The sequence below is a fragment of the Pteropus alecto genome, unplaced genomic scaffold, assembly GCF_000325575.1.
Source record: "Pteropus alecto unplaced genomic scaffold, ASM32557v1 scaffold75, whole genome shotgun sequence".
NCBI classification, from domain to species: Eukaryota; Metazoa; Chordata; class Mammalia; order Chiroptera; family Pteropodidae; genus Pteropus; species Pteropus alecto.
This window is the reverse complement of record NW_006440638.1, coordinates 29,072,445-29,096,581: the sequence shown is the minus strand read 5'-3', so window position 1 is coordinate 29,096,581 and position 24,137 is coordinate 29,072,445. Positions and strand designations below refer to the sequence as shown.

The following is a 24,137-nucleotide window of genomic DNA, read 5'->3' as shown; positions in this document are numbered from 1 at the left end:
TGCTTGACATCTTTCGAGAACTTAGGGTTTTTAAAGAGATAATATGATTTTTAGATATATAATGAACTGGGTCAGCATTTGGTATATTTATGTAACTAAGTGAACCAGTATTTTCCAAATGACCAATACACAAAATGACAAAAAATTGCAAGTAACATTCAACCAGTTGAATGCAGAAAGATAAATAGAAGTCCAGCTGCTTTCTATTAACACACATTTGAGAGAACTGAATTGCAAAAATGTAGAACAGTCCACTCTGTTGAAAAGTTACTTCCATGAAAATGTTGATGTAATGCATTTGTTAGTAATCTAAATTTTTCCTCAGTTTTAATTTCTAATACGGCTATTTATGGCCCTCAATTTTTAAGAATGTGAAAGATTCCTGAGATCAAGAAGTTTAAGAAACAGCTGCTCTAGCACAGTGTACATAGTAAACACTCAAATGCATATTGAGTAACTGGATGGAGTTTTTGTTTTAAAAAAATGACTTCCAGTATTAAGCCTGGCAGACTGTGAGAATGGGTATGTTAGGACATGGAGCAGGTTTTAGTGGAGAAGTATATGTTCATGCTGAGTTTGAGGTGGAATGCACAAAGGTAACTAAAGCAGGCAGTTGGAAGTTTAGAATTTGGGCTTGAGAAAAACTAAAACGCTGTTCTCCTTTTCAATGAAAATTCCTTTATCATAGACTATATTATTGAACTATATCACTGAATTATCTACAACTTCACAACTGATTTGCAAACTTGGTAGCCTTTGGGCAAAAGTATAAGGGTGACAATAGGCATGTTTAAACAATAATACATTTTTCTACATTGTGCACATTAAAAATTTTTGGTATAGGAGACATGATGTTTCTCCTGGACTTTTTAAAATTTAATATACTAAGGTACAATAATTTGATTTTTTTCTTTCTTATAGAATTTTTAAATTTACACTATATCTATCTCCACTGATATTCCCACATACCACCACCTGAAATTTTTGGAAAAGGCTGTGCTGAGAATAAGGATGTTTTACTTTTTCTATGCCTATCTCACTAATTAATCTTAACCACTGGTAGGTTTTATCATACTTTAGGTAATTTACAGCCTTTTGAAATACTTCCTTTTGTTCAGTCTTCAACTTACCTTTTGGTCTTTACAGTGGAGACTTGAGTCGGATGTGACACTGATAAGTAAGAATCTAAAGTTTTGGCTGTTTCCAGAAAGTCTTAACCATTTTAAAAGATTTAACAAATGTTTCCTTTTCTTGCCACTAGGTACATTGTCAATCTCTGGGAGGTAACTCTTTCATTAAATTTATAAAATCTGTCTCAATGTTTGTTTTTTTCCCTTTATATTGACTCTCTCAGTTAAAGAATGTCTAGATTATAATTCACTTATTTTGTGTTCAGATTAAGTTCACGTCCCCATCTTTTTACATTCCAATGGTGTAGGAGGCCATAGGCTCTCTACATATTTCCAGCATCTTAAATCTGGTCATGTTTTTACAGTGGTATAAGACGAGGCACAGATTTGATACACTTAAAAGACGATGCCAACATGCAAAAATACTAATTCATTTGTTCAACAAATATTAAATGTCTATTCTGGCAAGCACTGTGCCAAGCACTTGGTAAACTGGTGAGAACAGACATGGTTCCTTGAACTGGGTATTTGCCAGTTCTGTGGACTGCTGACTGACACTAGAGGTTGAAAAGGTTTCTTTTGTCAGACATGAAAATTTACGTTGAACCCACTATAATGCAACTGCATTATGATGGTAAAAATTCCAGGTTAGGATATAAAACACTCATTCTCAAGTGTGAGGTAGTATATCAGAGAAACCAGACTAGGAATGTTGGCTATACTGCTAATGTGACCTATTTTTTTTTCAAAGAAAATAAGTACTATGTCCTTTTATACTAAATGTGAGAGACATCAAAGGTAATGAGTAGTACTCATATTACTAATAGGACACTGAAAATCTAAGCTGAGTACCGCCAGAAACTCCAAAATCAAGTGAAGACTATAAAGAATTCCACATAAAACCCCACGTACTATTTGACCTAGGGGGGAAGCACTGTTTTCACAAGGACTTAATATTGAAGTCATATCATTTTCCAATGTCTCAGGAAGGACTTTCTACAACTGGAAAAGCAACTAAATAGGAATAGTGACCCAAGAGAAAACAAATAACTTAAGTGAAATTTTTAATTGAAAGATAACATCAGTTCCCTGGTCCTTTAAAGAAACTGGGTACTTTGAAAGGTTTATGTTTGACTTTGAAAAGCCACACCACTAATGTGCGCTGAAAGGAAAATTTTTTTAAATTTGACTTTTTGGTCTCATACTTTAACAATGTATTTGCTGCTATTTACAAATAGAAATGTCCTATATTGCTAACAGTAAAGCATCTTTATAATTCCTTTGATAAATCCTAAAGTATTAATCTGAATAACATGACTATTTTAGTTTTTAAGGCAATGGTAAACTTCCTAGTAGGTCTTGTGAGACTTCATCTCATGGGGCAAACCTGTTTCACAAAACATAATAATGCTTCGTCTTTTAAGTTGAGGTAAAGAGAACTTGAGCAACTAAATAGTGAAGCTGCACAGGCAATGAGATGTTGCCTAAGATTCTTTGATCATGTTCTCTGCCTTTCCATTAGGCCAGGATAGCTACAGTGGAAAACAGGAACTATTATAAAGCCTGAAAATGTACTGAACCCAAATCCCAAAGCATTTTAGTAGGCTTAGCATCTTCAAAGCATTTTAAGAAAAGTACTAAATGCCCAACCACCCCTTTAAAGCAGCTCCAAAGAACAATTCTTACAACTTTTTCAATTTCATGACATTCATACCTTTTGCTAACTAGGGTGAAGAGCTTTAGACCAGTTTAAACTGCAGAAACTCGTACTTTTGTTAATACTATTTTCTCCCAAAGCAAGTTAACATTTCTAGTATCAGGAAGCACAAATACTATTTATCATTCTTTGTATTCATTACCAAGGAGTTCTTTATCTTGTTCTGAAGGATGAACAAAAGCTTGAGAAGTACGTTTCAGAAGATAAACTGCAGCATGAAGACCACCGATGTTCACCCAGACAGTATGCACCTTCCGCCATACATGTCCCATTCCAGATAATGCCTGTGTATACACAAAAGGCATAAAAATAATTAGCTTTTATGACTTACCTGCTCTAGACTAACCAGTGGTCTTTGTTGACAATAAGGAACACTGAGGGGAAGAGAACACAAATCCTGCTCAGACTAATATCCCCAAATCTACTTAAGTTCCTAAAGTTACCACAGGCTGAGCTACTGTACAGTACCTTGGTAAAGCATTTCTTGTCCTGAGTAAGTAGTACAGCTCGGCCTGTCCCAGGTCTACAGACACGGCTCATCTCCCGTAGGCAAGCTGGATAAAGGTTCCAGTTTCTCTTCTTGGAGCCCATCCTATTAAAGAAGGTCCAATGAGTCCAACACTTGAAAAAATACCTAGAACTCTATTAAAAGAAATTAAAAACATCGCAACAAGAAAATCCTGAGGTATGAAAAATAGTTGCCATTTGGAAGCTAGAACTTTGCCATTACATGTCAACGAAATGAGTGATGAGACTTTAGTAAATGGCACAGAATCTTAAGGTAAATCAATTACAGAAAAAACGACTATAATAGTTACATAAATTGTCCTCTTAAGCATATTAGCAGACATTGCATAAACCAAACCAGTGATTAGAAATCATTTATACTGAGAAATAGAACCAGGTTTGCTTCAATCTTTCTGTGTGAAGTATGTAATTCAATAATGGACTAGAAAGTAGGTGAATCTGATGGTCAGGATCGAATGTAGTTAATACATTCCTGAGCTCTCAGAAGAAAAAATGGGTGAATCCATTGTCTTGTTATAGTGCATAAGTGAAAAACTTGACATCCTGCTAAAAGGAATTGGTTTCTGATGACAAAGGACAATAGATATAGTAGGTAAGTGGGCACTATGAAGATAGAACTCATTTTTTGAAAAACTAAGTCCCCACCTTTTTCCAAATGGCATGTCTGTTACAATAATGTCCACAGAGCCAGTTCTCAATGGCAGATTGCAGATATCCCATTGAATAGCATCTATTGGCAAGCCCCAAGACAGTTTGCTGTGGAGACAAAGGAAAAGTGCTTCAACATATTCTGAAATATGAAATTAAAAAATTTTTTCTAAAGAGACTGCTATAAAGTACAAAATGCTACTAAAATATCAGCGATAGAAACAAGCAGAATTCTAAAAGAATGTTGGAAGAAAGCATAAGGTAATGAGATACAGCTTATAAGACAATATGAGAATGACAGATTTTTAAAAAATGGTTAAAAGTGATTTTCAAAAGATGTCTACATCTGCTTCATTTACAATTTAAGAAAATAGGTTAAGGGGGAAAACGATTGCAACACAAAGAACTACAACAGACAATTTTGAAAAGCTGTTGAAGCAGTAAATTATGTAACCGACGATGCAAGCTATTGATGAAACATACTGGAAACAATGCTAAAGAGTAAGAAAAGATTAAGGCGACACATATGAAGGATAAAGTTTGGTAAATAGTAATAACAGGAGACAGACAAATAAGTAAAATTAGTAAATATAGAGGTACTTAAGATTAAAATACATCTGCTATTAATAAGGCAAAAAAGATAAAAAAAAATAGACACCAGAAGACAATATAATATAAACATGGTTTAAATCCTCTCCATTAAGGCAAAGCTACTTGTTTAAGAAATAAAATACAGGCAATAATGCACAGGCTAAGAAAGGCAAATCAAAGGTGAACAGAAATGAAGGGTTACACTATTGCTATTTGATAATAAAATGCAGTGAAGGCAATCACTACATAATGGGGAAGAGAAGCATTCTATTGGAAATAGAGTTAAAAGCACTAATAACTACAAGTTAAGCCAAGAAACATTAAAAATCTAGGTAAGATTTATAAAAATACAAGTTGATCAGACAAAAAGTGAAGGTATAGAGTCTGAAAAATGATAAAATATTCAGAAAACAAAAATAATAGGTTTAAAAATGTTTATCAGGTTTCAAGAAAACCCTGGTCATATACTAAGCCTCAAGAAAATCTCAATAAATATGAAACAATATACCATAAAAATTCATAGTAAAATATAAATTAACAAAAAGCCTTTCAATTACTTTTCAGTTTTATGTATAAAAATGATCTAAACCTTTGCTACTCAAAAAGCTGGGACACAGACCAGTAGCATCAACGTTGCCCAGAAGCTTGCTAGAAAATGCAGACTCCCAGGTCCCATCCTAAACATACTGAATCAGAATCTGTATGTTAATAGTATCCCAGGTGATTTATACGCACATTAAAGTTTGAAAGCACTGTCCTAAACAACTGATCAGAGAAACAAGTATATAAGTAATGATGTAGAAAGTAACCAAAGTATCAAAATCTATAAGATACGGTCAACAGGAGTCCTTAGCATAAAGGCTCTAATGAAAACTTACTAAAAAGAAGACATCTATAGCATACAGCTTAAAATTTTTGGTAACATTTTAAAACCTCAATAGGAAACAGGAATAAAAAGTATTGAGCGTAAAACCACAGAACAAATAGCATATGAAAGCACTGTGATTCTATTTAAAAGGAAAAATAAATTAGCAGAGGATAACCAATATACAGATATAAAGTAGTATTAGGTATGCCAGGTATAAGTAATAAATGAATATTCATATAAAATGAACATTTTAAAAACGATTGATTTCTACTTAAAAATATAAACCTCACACTAAAGGTTATGGAGGCAGATGTTTCTAGATCTGTTATGGCCAATCATGGGATATGACTTCTTGGGCTATGTATTTAGGAAGTGGAGCACCTGTAAGACCTAACAAATCTGATGACCTACTCCTGCCACTTTACAAGAAAATGAAGTACAGTAGCAGAGGAGACGAGAGACACAATTTTATGATGGGATCTGGTGAGAAATTGTAGACTAAGTTACATTTCAACCAATTCTTCCCAAAGACAGTTGAGACTTTTAAAGAATGGTAAAAGGCTGGCTCAGATGCTGTTGTCAAATGTAATTTGGAGTAGTGGGCTAGGGCTTAATACTATAATTATATACATCTCAGATGAAAAATTTTCCCAGAGGCTAATGGACTTCCAATGCACAGATATTAAAAAGATATGGCTAAAAGACTTGGAATATTTTGCTTCAAAGAGAGATTTGGAGGGGTGGAATGGAGGAACGTAGGGGTTTTGGTAGCCCTTCAAATATCTGATGCCAATCATGTGACATAGAGATAAGATTTTTCTTTATGGACCCAAGTGGGAGGGAAATCTGTAGGAGGTTCAGGGAGAGACTGTTCACTAAGACGTGACTCGCTGTGTAAAAATGGAATCAAAAGCCTTCAGAGAAGGCCAATGGTTAAGATCTCCTGTAGGATATGTAGGCACCATGGGGATGGTTTTCAGGTCTCTTGCAACTCAGATGTTTTAAAGTGCCAAATAAAGGAAAGGCTAAAATTATGGTATTTCTATAGAATGGAATGTTATGCAGTCATTAAAAACAGTATAAAAATAAATATTTGAACATTTGTAAAATCAAAATGAATATACAATATCCTATGTGGGAAAAATAAAAAAGAAAACTGAAGAAAAATAGTTGCTTTAGGGTGGGGAAATTACAGTTAAATGTTTTTTAAATATAAATCATTTTCAATAATCTTAAAATAGAGTCTCAATATGTTCATTTTGGTTAAATGATTTCACAATGTACTGGGGGTATTAATCATAAAGTCATTATGAAAAGTGATTGTCAAAGAGGTGCTACAAAATAAAATTTTTACCCTTCTTTAATTTGATTTTTGGTCAATAAAGATGAGATGTTATTTGCTGCTCTATTCACAGCCAATGGATTGTTGTCACCAGCAATATGATAACAGTTAGACCATTCAGTAGCCCCCTAAAAGACAAGAGTATATATTAAGACAGAAGTAGCAAACTGCAAAAAGATGATTAAAGAGAAAATCATTTCAGTCGATTGTCAATAAATAAGACATCCAATCCAATAATCCAGTGCTTTCCTAAAGTGGCAAAACACTGCGTATTGTCAACTTTGTTATTCCTATTACTCCTGCTTGAAATGTTTTCCTGTTCTTTCTCTGACTATTGAACTCTTTCTCATCTTTCAAGACCCAGCTTCAGTGTCACGCCTTCTGTGACATAAACCTCAACAATCCAAGCTATCTCTTATTTGACCCCTTGCCCCCCCAAACACTTTGTACATATCTTTGCCACTGCACTTGTTCTCTTTTTAATGATTTCAATACCTGTCTGCCTCTCAACAAATCTAGGAACTCAGGTTTGGTATTTTACTCAATCTCTCACCCAGCAGTGTCTGACACAGAGTCATAGTAGGCATTACAGACCTTAAATACAATTGTGATTTGAAAAAGTTACCCAAATCAAACTGACCAATCTATATACCCTGTGTTTATGGGATTTTATGTAATTTGATATGTTGGAGTATATCAAAATAAGATGTAATAAAATGTAATCTCCATTGTATAGGCTTTTGAATGATAACCACCATGTCCCTGAAAGGATTTTGTAATTTTAAGTCAAAAACATGTCAGTAGAACATAAATACCAAGCTGTTCCATATCATTTGTGGAAAGAGGTGACATACTACCCTAGGCCTGAACAAAATATTCTATGCAGATTAACAGGTTTATGAAGTGAAGGCAAAGAAAGTTCTGCCCTTTGTTTAGGGAGAAATAACAAACACCACCTCCTCTGTAAATAGCAATATACCCGTATTCATGAACTCGGTGCTTCACAGCTTTTGCCCAGACATTTGAGGGTGATGTAGAGGGGATGTGGAAGACACCTAGAGTTTGATGAAACCCTCTCAGTTGATTCTGATTTCCTAAAATTCATTTTTTCCTACTAAACCTATTTAGATTTTCAGCTTTCAAAAAGAGATGGGTTTGGTAATACTTCTGAGTTTTAAAAGGAGTATTCTGAATCAAGTATTTTCTACTTTGGTGAACAAATCTGTATATACACTTTGTTAATTCCTTTCATAATTTCTTTCATTTTGATCATCTATCAGCTTAGGTTTTTCTATAGTGACATCCTCATGTCTATTCTCACATGGAAATGCCTCAAACTTTTTATCTTTTTGTAGGGGAGGTGCCTTTTCTGGACTCTCTCTAGCTCTGTTGTATATTTTTTGACATGTAGTGACCTTCTATGCTATTTCAGACATAGACATATCATGGTTTCATGCTGGAGAAAAATACCATGCTTTGTTTCCAGAATTTTTCTTAACTGAGTTTTCTCTGTGTAGGTCTCTTTAGCCAGAGTAAATTTCTCTAGCCAATGTGAGCAGAAAACAGTATTCATTTAGACCAAGGGTCCTCAACTCCTAGGTCGTGGACTGGTACCTGTCCGTGGCCTGTTAGGAACCAGGCCGCACAGCAGGAGGTGAATGGCCGGCAAATGAGCAAAACTTCATCTGTATTTGTAGGCGATCCCAGCACTAGTATCACCATCTCAGCTCCACCTCAGATCATCAGGTATTAGGTATTCATAGGAGTACCAGTCTCTGGTGCCCAAAAGGTTAGGGACTGCTGATCTCGACTACTATGATTTACTTCTGGGATTTTAACTCCCAGATGACATATCATTTTCTGATTGCCGTCTGGATTATTTTTCCCTTTGTGGATTACTTTGGACTTGCTCATCTGTTCCGTTTCTGCCCACTCAAAGAATCTATGGTATCTCCCATTGGCTTTATGTGTACTATATGTAAGAACTTACTGTTTCACAAATTTAAGCAATTTTACTGGGAGTGTCCTCCAAATTATTTATACAAATATAGATAATATTGATTCAAGAACACTTTCTTGTTAATGTTCTCCACTTACAAATACCTTTATATTTTTACTTTAGGCAGGTTTTGAGTCCTTTCGGTGTCACAGTAATTTTGAAAACTACTTAAGAGTATTTGGTATATAACCTTGTTAGACTTCCTAAAAAAATTAAATATTGTTCATAGGTTTCCCCTTTTAACAACTATACTTACTCCTTCCAAGAACCTAAGTGGATTAAGAAGCATAATCTCACTTTATAAAGATGAAACACCTTCCTCCAGTTTATGCTTATGCTTTCAATTATCTTTTCCATTCATGTGTATCTACCTATTAGAGAAAAGGGACTCAACAGTTTGTAATTCTCAGTTTCCTTTAATCCACTGAATAAATATCACAATATACCTAATCCTTGACTATTTGTAGTAAGTGGTTACATCCTTTACACAAAATTCCAGCTTTACTAGAGTATTTTTTTCAAAACTCTTGGGTCCATTGACCCAACCTTGGTGATTTCATTATGTATAATTTGTACATTAGTTCAAGAACATTCCAGACATATCACTTGTTTATCTGAAAGCTAATGAAAAGTTATTACCTCTATTGGTATTGCCCCTGTTCCACACATTGGATCAACTATTATATCAGTAGGCTCAGGAGCACAGAGCCTAGAGAAAAGAAAACAGCCTATGTGAAGAGACTTCAACCAAGAACTGAGGCTTCCACAGTGACTATTTCTGAAGCTATAAGATCAAGGACCTATTATGTTAGCATGAAGAAACACCAATCAATATCCATTATAAAAATCAATTTGTAATTACATGTTGACTCCATAGCCTAGCATTTAAAAATAACATTAAATATAACTAAAAGTACTCTTTGCTTTGAGTATTATCCAAAATCCCATTTCATTTCCAGATGGAATTTAGCTTCTAGATCTTTTAAATATATGTATATATGCTTTTAGAAAATACACGTTATTTTGTATATAAACCTGTATTGTTACACTAAAAAAAAAACCTGAAACATGTTTCAAGTAGAACATGTATTAATATAAATTTATTGGTAGTTTAGACATTCAGTATTCCTTCCCTTACAAATTTTAAAGATAATAACATTGCTATAAAATAATTGCTTTACTTTGAGAACTTAGTACAGTAATTCCTCAATGTCGTGGATAGCTTCTGTAACTTTAAGTGAAATGACATAATAGAACCAATTTTACCACCGGCTAATTGGTATAAACAAGATGTAAGTTCCTACAGCATCTCTGGCATCTCATCAACCTTTTAAGAGAAACAATGTTATTTGAAGACCTGCTATATTTTCCAGGTGTGGACTTAACTCTTTGTATGCATTATTTCATTTAATCCTTTAACAACTCTATGAGGTGGGTCACTATTATTATTTTATAGAGAAGCTGATGCAAAACCTGTCCAGATACAAAACCAATAGGTGATAAAGTCAGGATTAGAGACATTACTGTTAGTGGCTGAAATATTACCCCATCTAATGAAGCATTCCCTCCTTAGGTCACTAGGTTTCCTCCTTTTGTCCTAACCTTTTCATATTCTATTATAGTATTTATTATATGTAATTATTTATCTTCCTCACAAGACTAAGATTCTTGGGTATTAACACTGTGTTCTTATTTTAATACCTGTCCAGGTCTACCTCTGTGTTCCTGCCTCTTAACACATGGCAACAGAATATCTGACCACAGTGTTGGTAGTAAGCAACCCCAGTAATGCATTCCTAGGCATTGCTGCTGGGGGTTCGAGTGAACACTTGACTGAGACTCTGTCAGATTCTCTCTTTCAAGAATTGGGAAGAGCTAGAAGCCCTAGGCAGTATGGAACTGGTCATTTGAAATTGGAAATATATAAATTTAGATGAGAGGAAGCCATTTGCACAGGTGAGCAAAAACAAAGAGCCCACAGACTCCTAAGAGAGATAAAAGTGACTGTCCAGGTTTAAAAGGTATTTTTCCATGATCTGATTCCTACCCTTCTTGAAATACAGCTTTCAGTTTTTCTGTGGATTCCCCAAGATTTCTCAGGATCTTTCCAATACATCCCCTTCCGACTCCATCATCACTTTTTTTTTTTTTTTAAATCTTAAACTAGATTACTTAGGTTTCTAATAGTTGCACCCAAAGTAACTCTTCTTATCCCTGGCTTCTACACCATAATGCCTGGCAGTGGATAATAAATGTTTGTTAAGTGAATGAAGACTAGGAGCTCTTCAGCTGGGCCCAGTTTTCTATTATTGTCATTGAATTAATAGATTCCAATTGTGCTGAACTGGACTCCATGGATGAGCAGGTAAAAGAAGACTACCAAGCTATGCCAGGCACTGTATATAGCAGGTATTTTGCATATGCTTCTGCATTTACTCCTAGTAATCCTTTAAATCTCACGGAAAACCCATTTTGCACTCTGAAAAACAGAAGCCTAGAGAAGACAACTTGTCTGAGTGGTGGAAAGAAGCGCTCAATAAAAACAGAAAGGACAAAGGAGAAAGAATGCTACAGCTTACTCTTGGAAACATGGAAAATTCCAGAATGATTCCTGGGATGCACTGAGTATAAAATTTAAAAATATAAGGAAAAGCTCTCTGTGTTCATTTACACATCATACACATTTTCAAAAATCTGCTTTCAGTTGCTTCACTGACAAAAATGAAACAAAGCAAAATTTGCTCTATTTCCCAACATATATATCTTTTCTAAACAGAAATGTTGCAACTCCATTCAAAAAGCAAATGAAAACTATCGTTTCCATTTTAAAATAAAAAAAAAACTGAGACAGTAATTAAGTGATATTCTCAGGATCACAAAGAATCAAAACTGGATATAAGGGAAAGAAACAGATCAATAGCTTTTATCCTGTTCTTTACTACTAAATTACAACACAGTATACCTCACAAGAAATTAAACTGTTTTGAGGAGAAACTTCAAACCAAGGTGTAATTTTAATCTAGTTGGCAAACACATTCTCTTACCTGAGCATCCCATAGGCAAGAGTAGATCTAAGAGTTGTAGGTCCAAAATGTGTGATATTTCTTCGATGGAGACTCTCTTCTGTCAGTGCAATGCCCACAATGATTTCATTATCATGGATGTTCAAAAGCACCTATAGTAGAACAAGACAGAATAAAAATAGTTTTAGAACTGTTCAAACTACCTATTAGGATTTTTTAATATCAGGCTTTATCAATTTTTTCACTTTATTATTGAAGTATACTTTGCATACAGTAAAATACAATCTTAAGTGTGCAGCACAGTGAATTTTTACTTACATATACACTGTGCAGCTGCCACCCAGATAATCAATATCTTAAGCATGCCAGAAGGTTCCCCCTTCCCCCTCCCAGCCATTACCTACCAATCATTAATCTGAACACTACCACCATATATTTGTTTGGTCTTTTTTTAACATCATGTAAATGAAATCATATAGTATATACTACTTTAAAATTTTAACGTCTATTTTACTCTTTTCATTCACTATAAGTTAGCTGTAACCATATTTCCCCTGAATTTTTATAATGTAAACATATTTTGAAGGTCTATGGGTTTTTTAATATACATTTTTAAAGATTTTAACTTTTAATCAACTATTAATACTGTACCACACTTATCGCCTATTATTTTCTTAGTATTTTTTAAACTCTGTGAAATGTCTTTTGCCCTATTTTTTTCACAATATAAATTATTCAAATAAAAAAGTAAAAAAATTGTTCTCCAATCTTCCACTGAAAATTTTCTTATCATGATCTTAGCAGCAGCAGCTGACACTTACCTAGCTATGTGCAAGCCAATGTTCTACACACTTTACATTCATCACTTCATTTCATATTTGCACCCTCTGAGCTAGGTTATTATTATCCTCCTTTTATAGATGAGGAAATTGAGGTACAAAGACATCAGCTTACTTGCCCATAGTCATGTAGCTTGTAAATTGGGATTTGAACCCAGGCATTATGGCTCCAGAATCTGTCCTCTGATGCCCCTTGCTACCTTTCGGACATTACCATTCCAGTGAACCTATTCATTTCATTCTCACATGTGAATCACCTATGTAGTAGAAGATTGAGACTAAGGAGAGTAAGCATGCTACAAAGAGGTATCTAGGTTTGGGAAGCTAGTAGAATTTAAGAGGAGAGCTGACTCTAGGATGAATATTAGCAATGATGGCCTGATTCTAGGAGGTTGAGGCTTGTTTTAAAAATGTATTTTTAGTAGCAAAACTCTACAACCAAGATGCTACTAAATGTATTTTTAGTAGCAAAACTCTACAACCAAGATGCACAAAAACAAAATAATTGTTTTAAATCTGGCTGAATTTTATAATCTGAAAGCCTACGTAATGTTGGAAAAAGTACTAGATTAGAAATTAGAAAACTCAAGTCTTGTAGCTCCTATCATTTGAGCACTTGGTATATAGCAGGCATTGCACCAAATACTTAAAATGTATTGTCTCATTTAACTTTCAGGACACACTTAGGGTATATACTGCTACAGGCTCTATTTGAAATACAGGCTCAGAATATCTTGTCCAAAGTTACACAGTTGTAGAATCAAAATTTGAATCTAGATATGTCTCCACAGCCCACACTCTTGTTAACCACACCTATTAGCTCTGTGGCCTGTTTAATTGTCCGTAAGATTGGGTTAGTCTGAAAATTCGACAAATCTATGACCGCCTTGAATCATCACAATCAGAGCCTGTACCTACCTCCACATCAAAGTTGGTCATGTCAGCCTTCCACTTAAAGTAATCTTGAACAGCTCCCCCAAAATCTCTTGCAGCCTCAGTTGAAGAAAAGCAGTGTTTCTCTCCTGCCCTGTTACATGTGACTCTAAATTTTAGCACTTCGGTATCGGTTTCTTCTCTGGAGCTTTCATCAGTCTCATCTTTGCAAGATGCTAAATCATCACCTACTAATGTTGATATATCTTCTCTGATGGCTGGATTTTCATAATAGTCTAAGATATGTGAATCTAAGGCATTGTTAGTCAACTCTTTTTTAACATCTCTATCATTTCTTTTGTCTCCTCGTCCATTATCAATCTTCTCTTTACTTGAATTCTCATTTATCTTTCTGCGCTTTGTTTTTTTTTTCTTGAAACTGGAGTTAATTTTCCATACTTTTAAAGGATCTGACCATGGAAGCTTCCCAGCCAATTCTTCAAAATCCTTTAGAACTTCTTCCTATAAGGGACAGAGAATAAAACCCATTCATTTTTCAATATTTTAATTGAACAAATAAGCTGCTACTTTGCCTACAGATGACATTGTTATGTTGGGGATGGTAGGGGTAAAAGCAAGAGTCAATAAAATAATGGCTACAACTGAAGAAGAAAAAATCTCATTGAAATTTAAGATATATATAAATTAAGTCACTAAAGAATAATACAAGACAGAGTGGTGGATTGGAGTTTGGGCTTCAAGATTAAAAATGTAAGCAGTAAGAAAATTACTAACAGTGGTTACCTCTAGGGAAGGGAAGTGGGTGGATGAAAAGATGGGAGGGGGATAACTTCCCATTGACTTCATTGACTTCCTTTTGAATTTTGTGCTGTATATACATATTAACTTTTTGAAAGTAACATTTTTTACAAGAAAAGAAACCTTAAGTAGTTAAAAATGAATCTACCCAATTTCTAAATAGTATCTAGAGACATCTTTTAAAACAGTAAATCTGATCATGTCCCTCCGTTACTTAAAGACACTCAGTAGCTTCCCATAGCACATAAAAAAACCTAAATTCCTTAAAAAGTCCAACATAACCTGATTCCTGCCTACTTCGCGTACATCACTTCAGTACCATTCTCTCCTTCACACTTCCTCTGCTTGGAAGATACTTGGTTTACATCATTGCTTTGTACTGCTGGCTCCCTTCTCATTATTTAACAGCAATTTAAAGTCTCTGAGAGACCTACTCTACTTAAAGTAATCCTCTCAAGTCATCTCTTCCCATTTTATTTTCTTTACAGAGCTTAGCATTATCTAAAGTTACTAGATTTATGTACTGTTCATCATCAAGGCTCCTCCCAGAAGATGGTAAGTTCAGGGTGGGAAGGACCTTACCTGTCTTGACCACTGCTATAAGTTACCCGCCTAGACAATGCCTGGTATATAAAAGGTACTCAATAAACAGCTGTTGGATAATACATGATTAAATGTTAAAAGAGCCATGTTGTCTGATTCAGCAGCCATTAGCCACATGTAGCTGTTGAAATTTAAATGATTTAAAATAAAAAAACCAGTTTATCAGTCACATTAGCTACATTTCACACACTGATGGCTAATGGCTACCATGACAGACAGTGAAGACATAGAACATTTCCATTAGAAAGCTCTATGGCAGAATGCTGGTATATAGAAAGCAGAACGAAATCAGTGCTGACTGGTAGAACTGAGATTTGAAATGGAAGTGAGTGAAGGCTTTGCTATTACTTGAAGCCTAATGAAATAATGGTAAATTTTGGGTTTGGCAAATCCAATTTTATTTACAAATAATTTTCCCATAAAGGGCACCTATAGGACTTCTAAGTTTAACATGGTGGAATAACACTGGTACAATCCCTTTCTTTCTTTAGAAACTATTCTAAAAATAAACAGAAACACCAACTCTATCTTAATAGAATCTATGTGATATCTGCAACCCTGAACCATAACATGAGAATTCTAAATGCAGTGAAGGCCAAACAAGTGCAGGAAGACATGAGAGAGAGAATGCCTACAGATCTTAGATAAAGGGTAGAACAGTCGCAAAGTAGTAGCAAATAAACTCTTCAAATAGCAAGGAAGAAGTATGTGCACTGGACTTCGTTTCTACCAAGAAGCAGCAGGGGAGAGAAATAGAGGCTGAACAAGGAATCCCACAGATGCTCTATTTGCTGGAAACAGTCTGTTGGTGAAGTAGAATTGGGAGAGATACTTTACATAGTGAATGATCCTGAACCTGCTGATCCTTTCAGGCTAGGGAGAAGTAACAGTTAACTTGTTTAATAGTATGGAAATTATATCTCAGTAAAGCTGTTCAAAAAAAAAAAAAAGCGGAATTGAAGAACTCATTCACTCACAGCCCTTTGTCAGAAGGAACTTCACGGTAAACCAGGGAGATTTCTTGCTGGCCTGGAACAGTTCCTGGCTTCTCCCAAGAGAACCTCCTATAAATAGCAGGTCCAAGAGGAACTCCGTCATTCAAAGATGAACACTTACCAAAAGTTAGCACAAAATTTACAGGAACATAAAAAAAAGAAAAAGGAAGAAAGTAACAAAAATAGACAAAAAACTGACCAGAAAGACACTGCTACGAGAAGTTAAAAACTATGATCAAATGTGTTGACATCGCGTCAAAAAACGTAATGAGATTCTTTTGTAAAGTAAGAGCTCAAGGCAGAGATAGAAAAGCAGAAAGATGATGAGGTGAAGATGGAGAAGAAACAGGAGCTTGATATATGGATACTTAATAAGAAAACCCATTAGAATGCTTAAACTAACAGGCTTTTTATAAGACTGGGAAAGTATAATGCTACAAAGAATAAAATCGATAGTCAACAGAATGAAAGCTAGAAGCTAATGTTTAAAAACACGGTTTTACTGGGGCATGTTACAATTTAAGTCCACAGAATGAAGGGCTTAACAATTTTTCATGGTTACACACGACAGAAGTTGCCCTTACACAGGTCTGAAAATCTACTTTAAATCTTTGGTGCTCTTCTTTTGGGACTTCCACCAGCAACCTCTTTTGCAGTTATTTACAAAGCAACTCTGAAGCTGGCTCATAAAGAACCATTCAATAACATCAAATTAACCTTTAATTAGATATCAAAAACACCAAAATAATACAAACTTTAAGATGGCAAAAATGCAGGAATTGAAAATATTAATAATACTCTAGTAAGTTAGAGGAAAGAATTTAAGAATTTTTAAAAGTTTAGTTTTTTTAATGCCTGTAAACATTTATTGCTGGCTATTAACATTGTGAAATAGTTAGCAGCAAAAATTTTCAGTAGCCTGCCTATTATTTACTAGTTTCACAGATATGATTCAGTTGGCAATGACTATTGGAAGTCTGAATGGTTATAATATTGTTGTTGAAAGTTATATTTTTGGTTCATAAAATTTTTATCTATTTTCAGTCTGAATTCTTTTAGTTCTGGTTTTATTTTTCTAGCTGTGGGTTCATATCACCTTGGTTTCTGAATAATGTTTTGGACATTAACCTGTTGTTAATAAATAAAAATTAGAGAATTAAGCAGCATATCATAATTTTAAGAAACAGATTATTACTCACATAAGCAATAAAACTGATAGAAAAAAGTTTTCAAGTATTCAACTCTGGAAACCTGACCAAAAAGCAATATGGAAAGGTACTAAAGCCTTACTGAGATCTATTTTCAACCTTCAGCTTAGGCAGTCTCAATATTTAGGAATCAGATGCTAAAAACAAGTTAGAGACAAAGCTGTTGTCTTAACAACTGAAGGAGTATTAACAAGTTACTTTGGCTTTAATTAAAAAAAATGTACTTAGAGAAGGCCAGGCAAAAGCAGAATGATGAGAGAAAATGTTATTTGTAGATGATACAAACCATCACTTGTTCTTTGGTTCACAGTTGGGAAGCAATTCTTTTGTAACTATACATCGGCAAAGCTAATCTAAGGTATATATCTTTTGTAAGAAAGGCAAACAATTTATTTCTTACAAATTTTGATGTTTTTCAATAGTGATTTTTATTTACTTATTCTTTCATCTTTTTTTAAAAATAAGGTATAATTGACATATAACATTATTTTATTTTCGGGGGTACAACATAGTGATTCGATATTTGTATATATGGCAAAATGATCACCATAATAAATCTGGTAAACAGCTGTCACCATAGTTACAAAAAATTTTTTTCCTGTGACGAGAACTTTTAAAATCTACTCTTTGCAACTTGCTAATACTCAATACAGTATTATTAACTATAGTTGCTTTGCTGTATATTACATCCCCATGACTTATTTTATAACAGTAAGTTTGTACCTTTTGACCCCCTCCACCCATTTTGCCCACTCTCTATGCACCCCACCCCCACCACCGATACTGATATTTAAAAACAATTTTTGGGATGCACTATCAACAAATCTGTTTTTTACTGTAAAAGACTCCTAATATTCTATATTATAAAAGCAGCGGGAGACCGGCCAAGATGGCGTAGAGGGTAGATGCTGTGTACACCTCTTGCAACCACACCAAAATTATAACGAAACTACAGAGCAACCATCACTGGGAGTAGCCCAATGTCTGGCTGAACAGAAGTCATACAATTGGTAACATATATAGGAAGTCACCTCGAGGCTGGTAAGAGGGGCAGAGACATGAAATGGCCCAGTTCCACAACCATGTGTGGCAGCTGAAAATCAGGAGGGCCATCTTGGCTGCAGAGCTCACTTCCTGAGGAGCGAGAGGTCCTGGCCTTACGTTGCACTCCTCAGCCCTGGGTTTCAGTGCCAGGAAGAGAAGTCCCCACAACCTCTGGCTGTGAAAAACCAGTGGAGATTCTGACTGAGTGAGACAGAGCTGCAGGAGCTGCAGATACTTCTCTTAAAGGGCCCACCCCCAGACTTACACACTGATGGACTTACTCACTCTGAGCTCCATCACTGGGGCAGTGGCTCGAGGAGTGCCAGGGACATAGGGGGAGACACTTGAGTTGTGGGCTTTAGGGCGAGGGCTGGAGGGGCAGCTTTCTCCCAAACAGACGTGCTGGCTGTATCTATTATTCCTTTGTTGAGCCCTCTCCGCTCAGTGTGGATGCAGGTGGCAGCCATAACTGAGTCTCCATCAACTTGGATAACACAGTTTGCTCTGCCCAGGTGATTCCCTGAGACTCCACCCCTCCCAACTTGTGGGCCCAACCAAGCTGCCTCCAGTGGTTTATGCCATACAAATGTTCTGTCTTGACCCATGTTGTGGACTTTCCTGAAATCTCTCAAAGGCTCACAAAACCCAAAGAAGCAGCATCCGACCTCAGTGTGCCCGATACCTCTTGCTGAGCAGCCCCAAGTCCAGTACTAGCAGCAGCCAGCCCTGGTTTCTGGCTTGGCCTCTCGAGGCACCTATAAGCAGAGCAGAGGTGGAGCCATCTGCAGACTGCTTAGCGACTCTTAAAAGGTAGCCTGGGAAGTTCACAGGCTGTGGCTGAACTTGGCCTGCAGCTGGGCCCCACCTAGAAGGCCTTTGGGCCAGCAAACCCAGTGGTCTTCCTGGACCTGCAAGGGAGCCAGAGTGCTCTGCATCTGAGGAGGGCACACCCAAAGGGCAGACTAGGCAGGCACCAGAACCCTGCTACAGGGAATCCTGCTCCACAGGGTCAGCCCTTCACCAGCCAATCCTCACAACCAATTAGCCCAAGGGTCAATCCCTCCCACTGATGTACAAACAGCAACCAAGGCTCAACTACATCAGGAGGGCACACACATCCCACGCATGGGACATACCTTGAGCACCTCGCTTAGGTGACCAGGAAAGACTGTGCCACTGGGCCCCTCGCTTAGGTGACCAGGAAAGACTGTGCCACCTACTACCATAAAGGCATTCTACTAAGACTAGGTGGCTAAGGAGCCCTACTTAATATGTAGAAACAAACACAGGGAGGTAGCCAAAATGGGGCGACAAGAAACATGTCCCACATGAAAGAACAGAACAAAGCTCCAAAAAAAGAACAAAGTAGAGATAAACAATTTACCAGATGTAGAGTTCAAAACACTGGTTAAAGGATGCTCAGTGAACTTAGGGGAAGAGTAATGAACTCAGGGAGAACTTTAATAAAGAGACAGAAAATATAAAAATAGATACGGAAGACATAAAAGAGAACCAGTTAGAAATGACGAATAAAAAGTCTGAGATGAAGAGTACATCAGAGGGAATCAACAGATTGGATGAAGTGGAGGATCAAATCAGAGATTTAGAGGATGGAGTAGTAGAGAACACCCAATCAGCAACAAGAAAAAAATCCAAAAAAATTGAGAATAGTTTAAGGGACCTCTGGGACAACATCAAGTGCAACAACATTCGCATCATTGGGGTACTAGAAGAAGAGACAAAGCAAGGAACTGAAAACCTATTTGAAGAAATAATGACAGAAAACTTCCCTAACCTGCTAAAGGAAATAGATGTATAAGCCCAGGAAGTGTAGAGAGTCCCAAACAAGATGAACCCAGAGAGACACACACCAAGACACATTATTAAAATGTCAAAGGTTAAATAGAGACTCTTAAAAGCCGCAAGAATAAAAAGCAATTAGTTACCCACAGGGAACTCCCAGAAGACTGTCAGCCAATTTCTCAACAGAAACTTTGCAGGCTAGAAGGGCTTGGCACAAAATATTCAAAGTGATGAAAAACCAGGACCTATAACCAAAATTATTCTACCCAGCAAAGCTATCATTTAGAATCATAAGACAGATAAAGAGCTTCCCAGACAAGAAAAAGCTAAAGGAGTTCATCACTACCAAGACAGTATTCCAGGAAATGCTGGAGGGACTTCTTTAAGAAGAAAAATAAAAAATATGAATAAAGAATGGCAATAACTACATATCTGGCAACAAGTACTTCAAATGAAAAAGAATTAAATGTTTCAATCAAAAGATAGGGTGGCTGAATGGATAAAAAAACAAGACCTTTATATAAGCTGCCTACAAGAGACTCACTTCAAATTAAAGACTAAAAGTAAACGGATAGAAAGAGACATTTCATGATAGACCTAGAAGGTATTGTGCTGAGTGGAGTAGGTCAGATAAAGACAAATGCCATATGATTTTGTGTACATGTGGAATCTAAAGAAAAAAATAAACAAAAACAACAGAAACAAACTCATAGATACAGAGGACATTTTGAGGGTTACCAGATGGGAGAGAAGTTGGGGGATTAGGTGAAAAAAAAGGAAGGGATTAAGAAATACAAAATAGAAGTTACAAAATAGTCATGGAGATGTAGAGCATAAGAAATATAGTCAATAATATTGTAATAACTATGTATGGTGTCAGATTTAGTGGGGTGATTACTTTATGAGTTATATAGATGTCTAATCACTATGTCGTACACCTGAAACTAATATTGTATGCCAACTATAATTGAAAAATAAAAAATGTTATTTAAAAAAAGCAGCAGTAATGCTAAATGACAGAATGCAAAAAGTAGAAATAAGATCTTTGGGGAAGATGGCTGAAAATCAGCTACCATGTTTGGGAAAGCTCACCTTTGTTTCTTTGAACTGGTAATCTTTAAGCTCCTGAACAACCACAAATAAATTATCAACTGATCTCAGACAATGAACCTGGGGAGAGAAAGATGTTAAAAACAAATTTCTAGAAAGCTTTTGAATCACACAAACTATTGACATTTTAATTTAAAAATTAGGTACTAAGGCTTTAAAGCAGATAATACAGTAGTCCCTCTTTATCTATGGTTTCAGTTACTGATGGTCAACCACTGTCCGAAAATATTACAAGGAAAAATTACAAAAATAAAGAATTCATAAGTTTTAAATTGCATGCTATTCTGAGTAGCTTGATGAAATCTTGCTACATCCTACCCAAGACATGAATCATCTCTCTATCCAGTGTATCTACACTGTATATGCTAGCTGCCCATTAGTCACTTAGTAGCTATGTCATGGTATTTCAGTGCTTTAGTTCAAGTAACTGTTATTTAAGAATGACCCTAAAATGCAAGGGTGGTAATTCTGAAAATTTGGATATGCCAAAGAGAAGCCATAAATTGCTTCCCTTAAGTGAAAAGGTGAAAGTTCTTGAATTAATAAGAACTTAATAAGAAAAAACTGTATGCTGAGGTTGCTAAGATATGTGGCAAAAATGAATCTTCTATCCATGAAATTGCCTAATTTCTAAATTAAACTTTATCATAGGTATGTATGTATAGGAAAAAAACCATAATATACATAGAGTTTAGTACTACCTTCAGTTTCAGATATCAACTGGAGGTCTTGGAACATGTCCACCATGGAGAAGGGGGGCTCTACTATACCTATAATTTGTATTTAAAAATTTTCCCATCACTCCAGTCTCCACGAATATTTTTTGGGTGTCTCCTCTATGTCAGACACTAAAAGCTTGCGAGATAGCAGCAGAAAAAAAAAAAAACGAGAGAGAGAGAGAGAGAGATGACAATTCATGTCCTCATGTTGCTTAAGTGGTAATGAATATAGCTTAGCTTTTTTATTCTAGTGGGATGGCAGTTTGCTGACCTTCACTTCTCACCTTCAGTGATTCCTAGTTACTTTTGAGCAAGCGTTTCTTGACACAGATCAAAAGAAAAATGTCTCTTTTTATGCTTTATCACCAAAGTCTAAACTTTAGCTAGATGCTGAAGTAAACAAATTCGAAGATGAGTATAGCAGGTACCCAGAATTTTTTCATAAGTTACACAGAATTCTTCTGGTGAATTCATCATCAGGAAATATTAAGATCACTTCTAAAAATACAGCAAATCTTGTTAAACTTATAAATCGGTACCCAATAGAAAATGCAGTAAAACTTTAAAATCACCTGTGTTGGGGCAGAGAAGGAAAAGCAAAAAGGATTCCAGAGAGGCCTGTAAACTAGAAAGTAACCATAAAATGACCTACTTAGAAAACTATTTTAAATATTGCTTCATTCAAACCTGAGCCAGACTTTCCACTGAAATGTCAAAATATATCTTGCCGCGGTCTTTGCTGATTTTGCATGATGACCTCAGTTTCTCTCTTACTTCATCTGCAGCTGTTTGCTCAAAACCAGTAGGTACCGTGGCTCCAATAGTGACTTGGAGATGCTCAGACTCACTTTCAGGGCCACTTTCCACCACTTGTATAGACCTCTGGTTCTCATGAAGATTCATATCCAGAAGTCGGTTAGTGGCTTCTTGAACATCAGACATGTTGGCAGTGCTTCCAGGATCCTTAATATAGTCCCTTTAAAAGCAGAATAGGAAAAAAATGTCCAACATTATCACCTCATATTTCAACTATAACTAAAAACATCTGTTTTAGAGAGCTAGAAGAACAAGGCAACATAACTGATATAGCCATATTCAGTCAACACACCTCAGTCAGTATTCACCAACGATAAAAGGATTTAACGACATGGGCACAGAGTGCAGGATAGAAAATATATTATTAAACAAGCAATGTAAATACTATGGAAGAAAAGGAGACAGACAAGCATGCGATATTTGGTTTGGGATCACTGATATGGGTAATAGTCATTTCATAACTACAACAGCTGACAATCCAAGAACGAAGGCTACTAGACCACAGATATATTTCTGCATCTAGTCATTTTTCAGGTAGCAGTTAAGAACACGGGGCCTTGGAATTTCAGACATGGGTTTGAATTCTTGTCCTCTTCATTCATAGGTTGAATGATCTAAAACAAGTCTATTCTCCTATGCATCAATTTCCTCATCTGCAAAATGGGAAATACCACCTCTCTTCTAGAGTTGTTGGGAGTCTTAAGTGAGACTATGCCAGACCCATGATTAAAAATTGCTAACAGGATTTCTATCTTCCTCCTGTGAATGGTACAGTGATTCGTGCATTTAAAAATGATTAACTGAACATCTACTGTGGGCCAGGCTCTGTGATCTATGGGTGGGCATCAAAAGAGTAAGCCCAATTTCCTGTGTCTGAGCATGAAGTGGGTGGAGTTAAGAGTTGGGAAGTGGGGACCAACAGCTCTCAACAGACCTAAAACAGCTTAAGAAGACACCGAGTACCTAAGTGGTCCTCGTTCTGTATCTGGGACAGGGAATAGTGTCTAACACTAATGAAAGTCAGTTCCTGCTCTTAAGGAGCTCACAATCGCTGTGACTAAAACCTCCAGCTTCTAAATAAGGAGCCTGAAGCCCATGAAAGGACGTATCCTGCCCAAGGTCAGAGAGCCAATCAATGGCGTAGGCTGGAATGAAACCCAAGTCTCCCCACCCCGACCGCTTGGCCCTCATCTCAGGAACTCAGAGGAGGGGGTGAAGGCCTGGGAGAAACAGCGAGAAGAGATCCACAATGACAACAGAAATTGAAGGCGCTGGCCCGGGTAGCAAGACGAAGGTCGCCCCTCCCGAGGGTTGGCGGCTCCACACCCGTCCACTCCCACCCGCCGCCCGGTTACCGGCCACAGGCGTAGACCCTTCCGACTCCAGCACGCTGCCGACGCAGCGCGCCCAGGTCACGCCGCCGGAAGTCGCTTTCACAGCCCCGGAAACGGAAGTCAGGTGG

The 24,137-nt window shown here is 36.4% G+C and overlaps 1 protein-coding gene across 4 annotated transcripts; it reads right to left on the bottom strand.

The window, feature by feature from the left end:
- Nucleotides 1-658: 658 nt before the first annotated feature.
- Nucleotides 659-24,123, bottom strand: THUMPD3 (THUMP domain containing 3). 4 transcript variants are annotated; one of them, XM_006917576.3, is made up of 10 exons: nucleotides 24,031-24,123; nucleotides 22,547-22,835; nucleotides 21,123-21,200; nucleotides 13,604-14,080; nucleotides 11,868-11,998; nucleotides 9,463-9,532; nucleotides 6,837-6,952; nucleotides 4,021-4,131; nucleotides 3,316-3,439; nucleotides 659-3,131 (listed from the first exon to the last, which is right to left on the bottom strand). In XM_006917576.3, the coding sequence occupies exons 2-10, from the start codon at nucleotides 22,799-22,801 to the stop codon at nucleotides 2,970-2,972; spliced, it is 1,524 nt and encodes a 507-aa protein (XP_006917638.2). In that variant the 5' UTR covers nucleotides 22,802-22,835; nucleotides 24,031-24,123; the 3' UTR covers nucleotides 659-2,969. The 4 variants fall into 4 exon arrangements, with proteins under 4 accessions (XP_006917638.2, XP_015449223.1, XP_015449222.1 ...); XM_015593737.2 differs by having other exon boundaries at nucleotides 22,708-22,835; nucleotides 24,031-24,122; XM_015593736.2 differs by lacking the exon at nucleotides 24,031-24,123 and adding an exon at nucleotides 22,968-23,984.
- Between the last annotated feature and the right edge of the window lie 14 nt (nucleotides 24,124-24,137).

Bases quoted from the DNA above. Each gene is read 5' to 3' on its own strand.
- THUMPD3 (XM_006917576.3), bottom strand. From the start codon at position 22,801: ATGTCTGATGTTCAAGAAGCCACTAACCGACTTCTGGATATGAATCTT. The intron at 14,081-21,122 runs GTGAGCTTTCCC...TGTCCCTTATAG, and splicing joins ACCAGTTCAAAGAAACAAAG to GAAGAAGTTCTAAAGGATTT. The intron at 11,999-13,603 runs GTAGGTACAGGC...GTTCTACTATAG, and splicing joins TGACCAACTTTGATGTGGAG to GTGCTTTTGAACATCCATGA.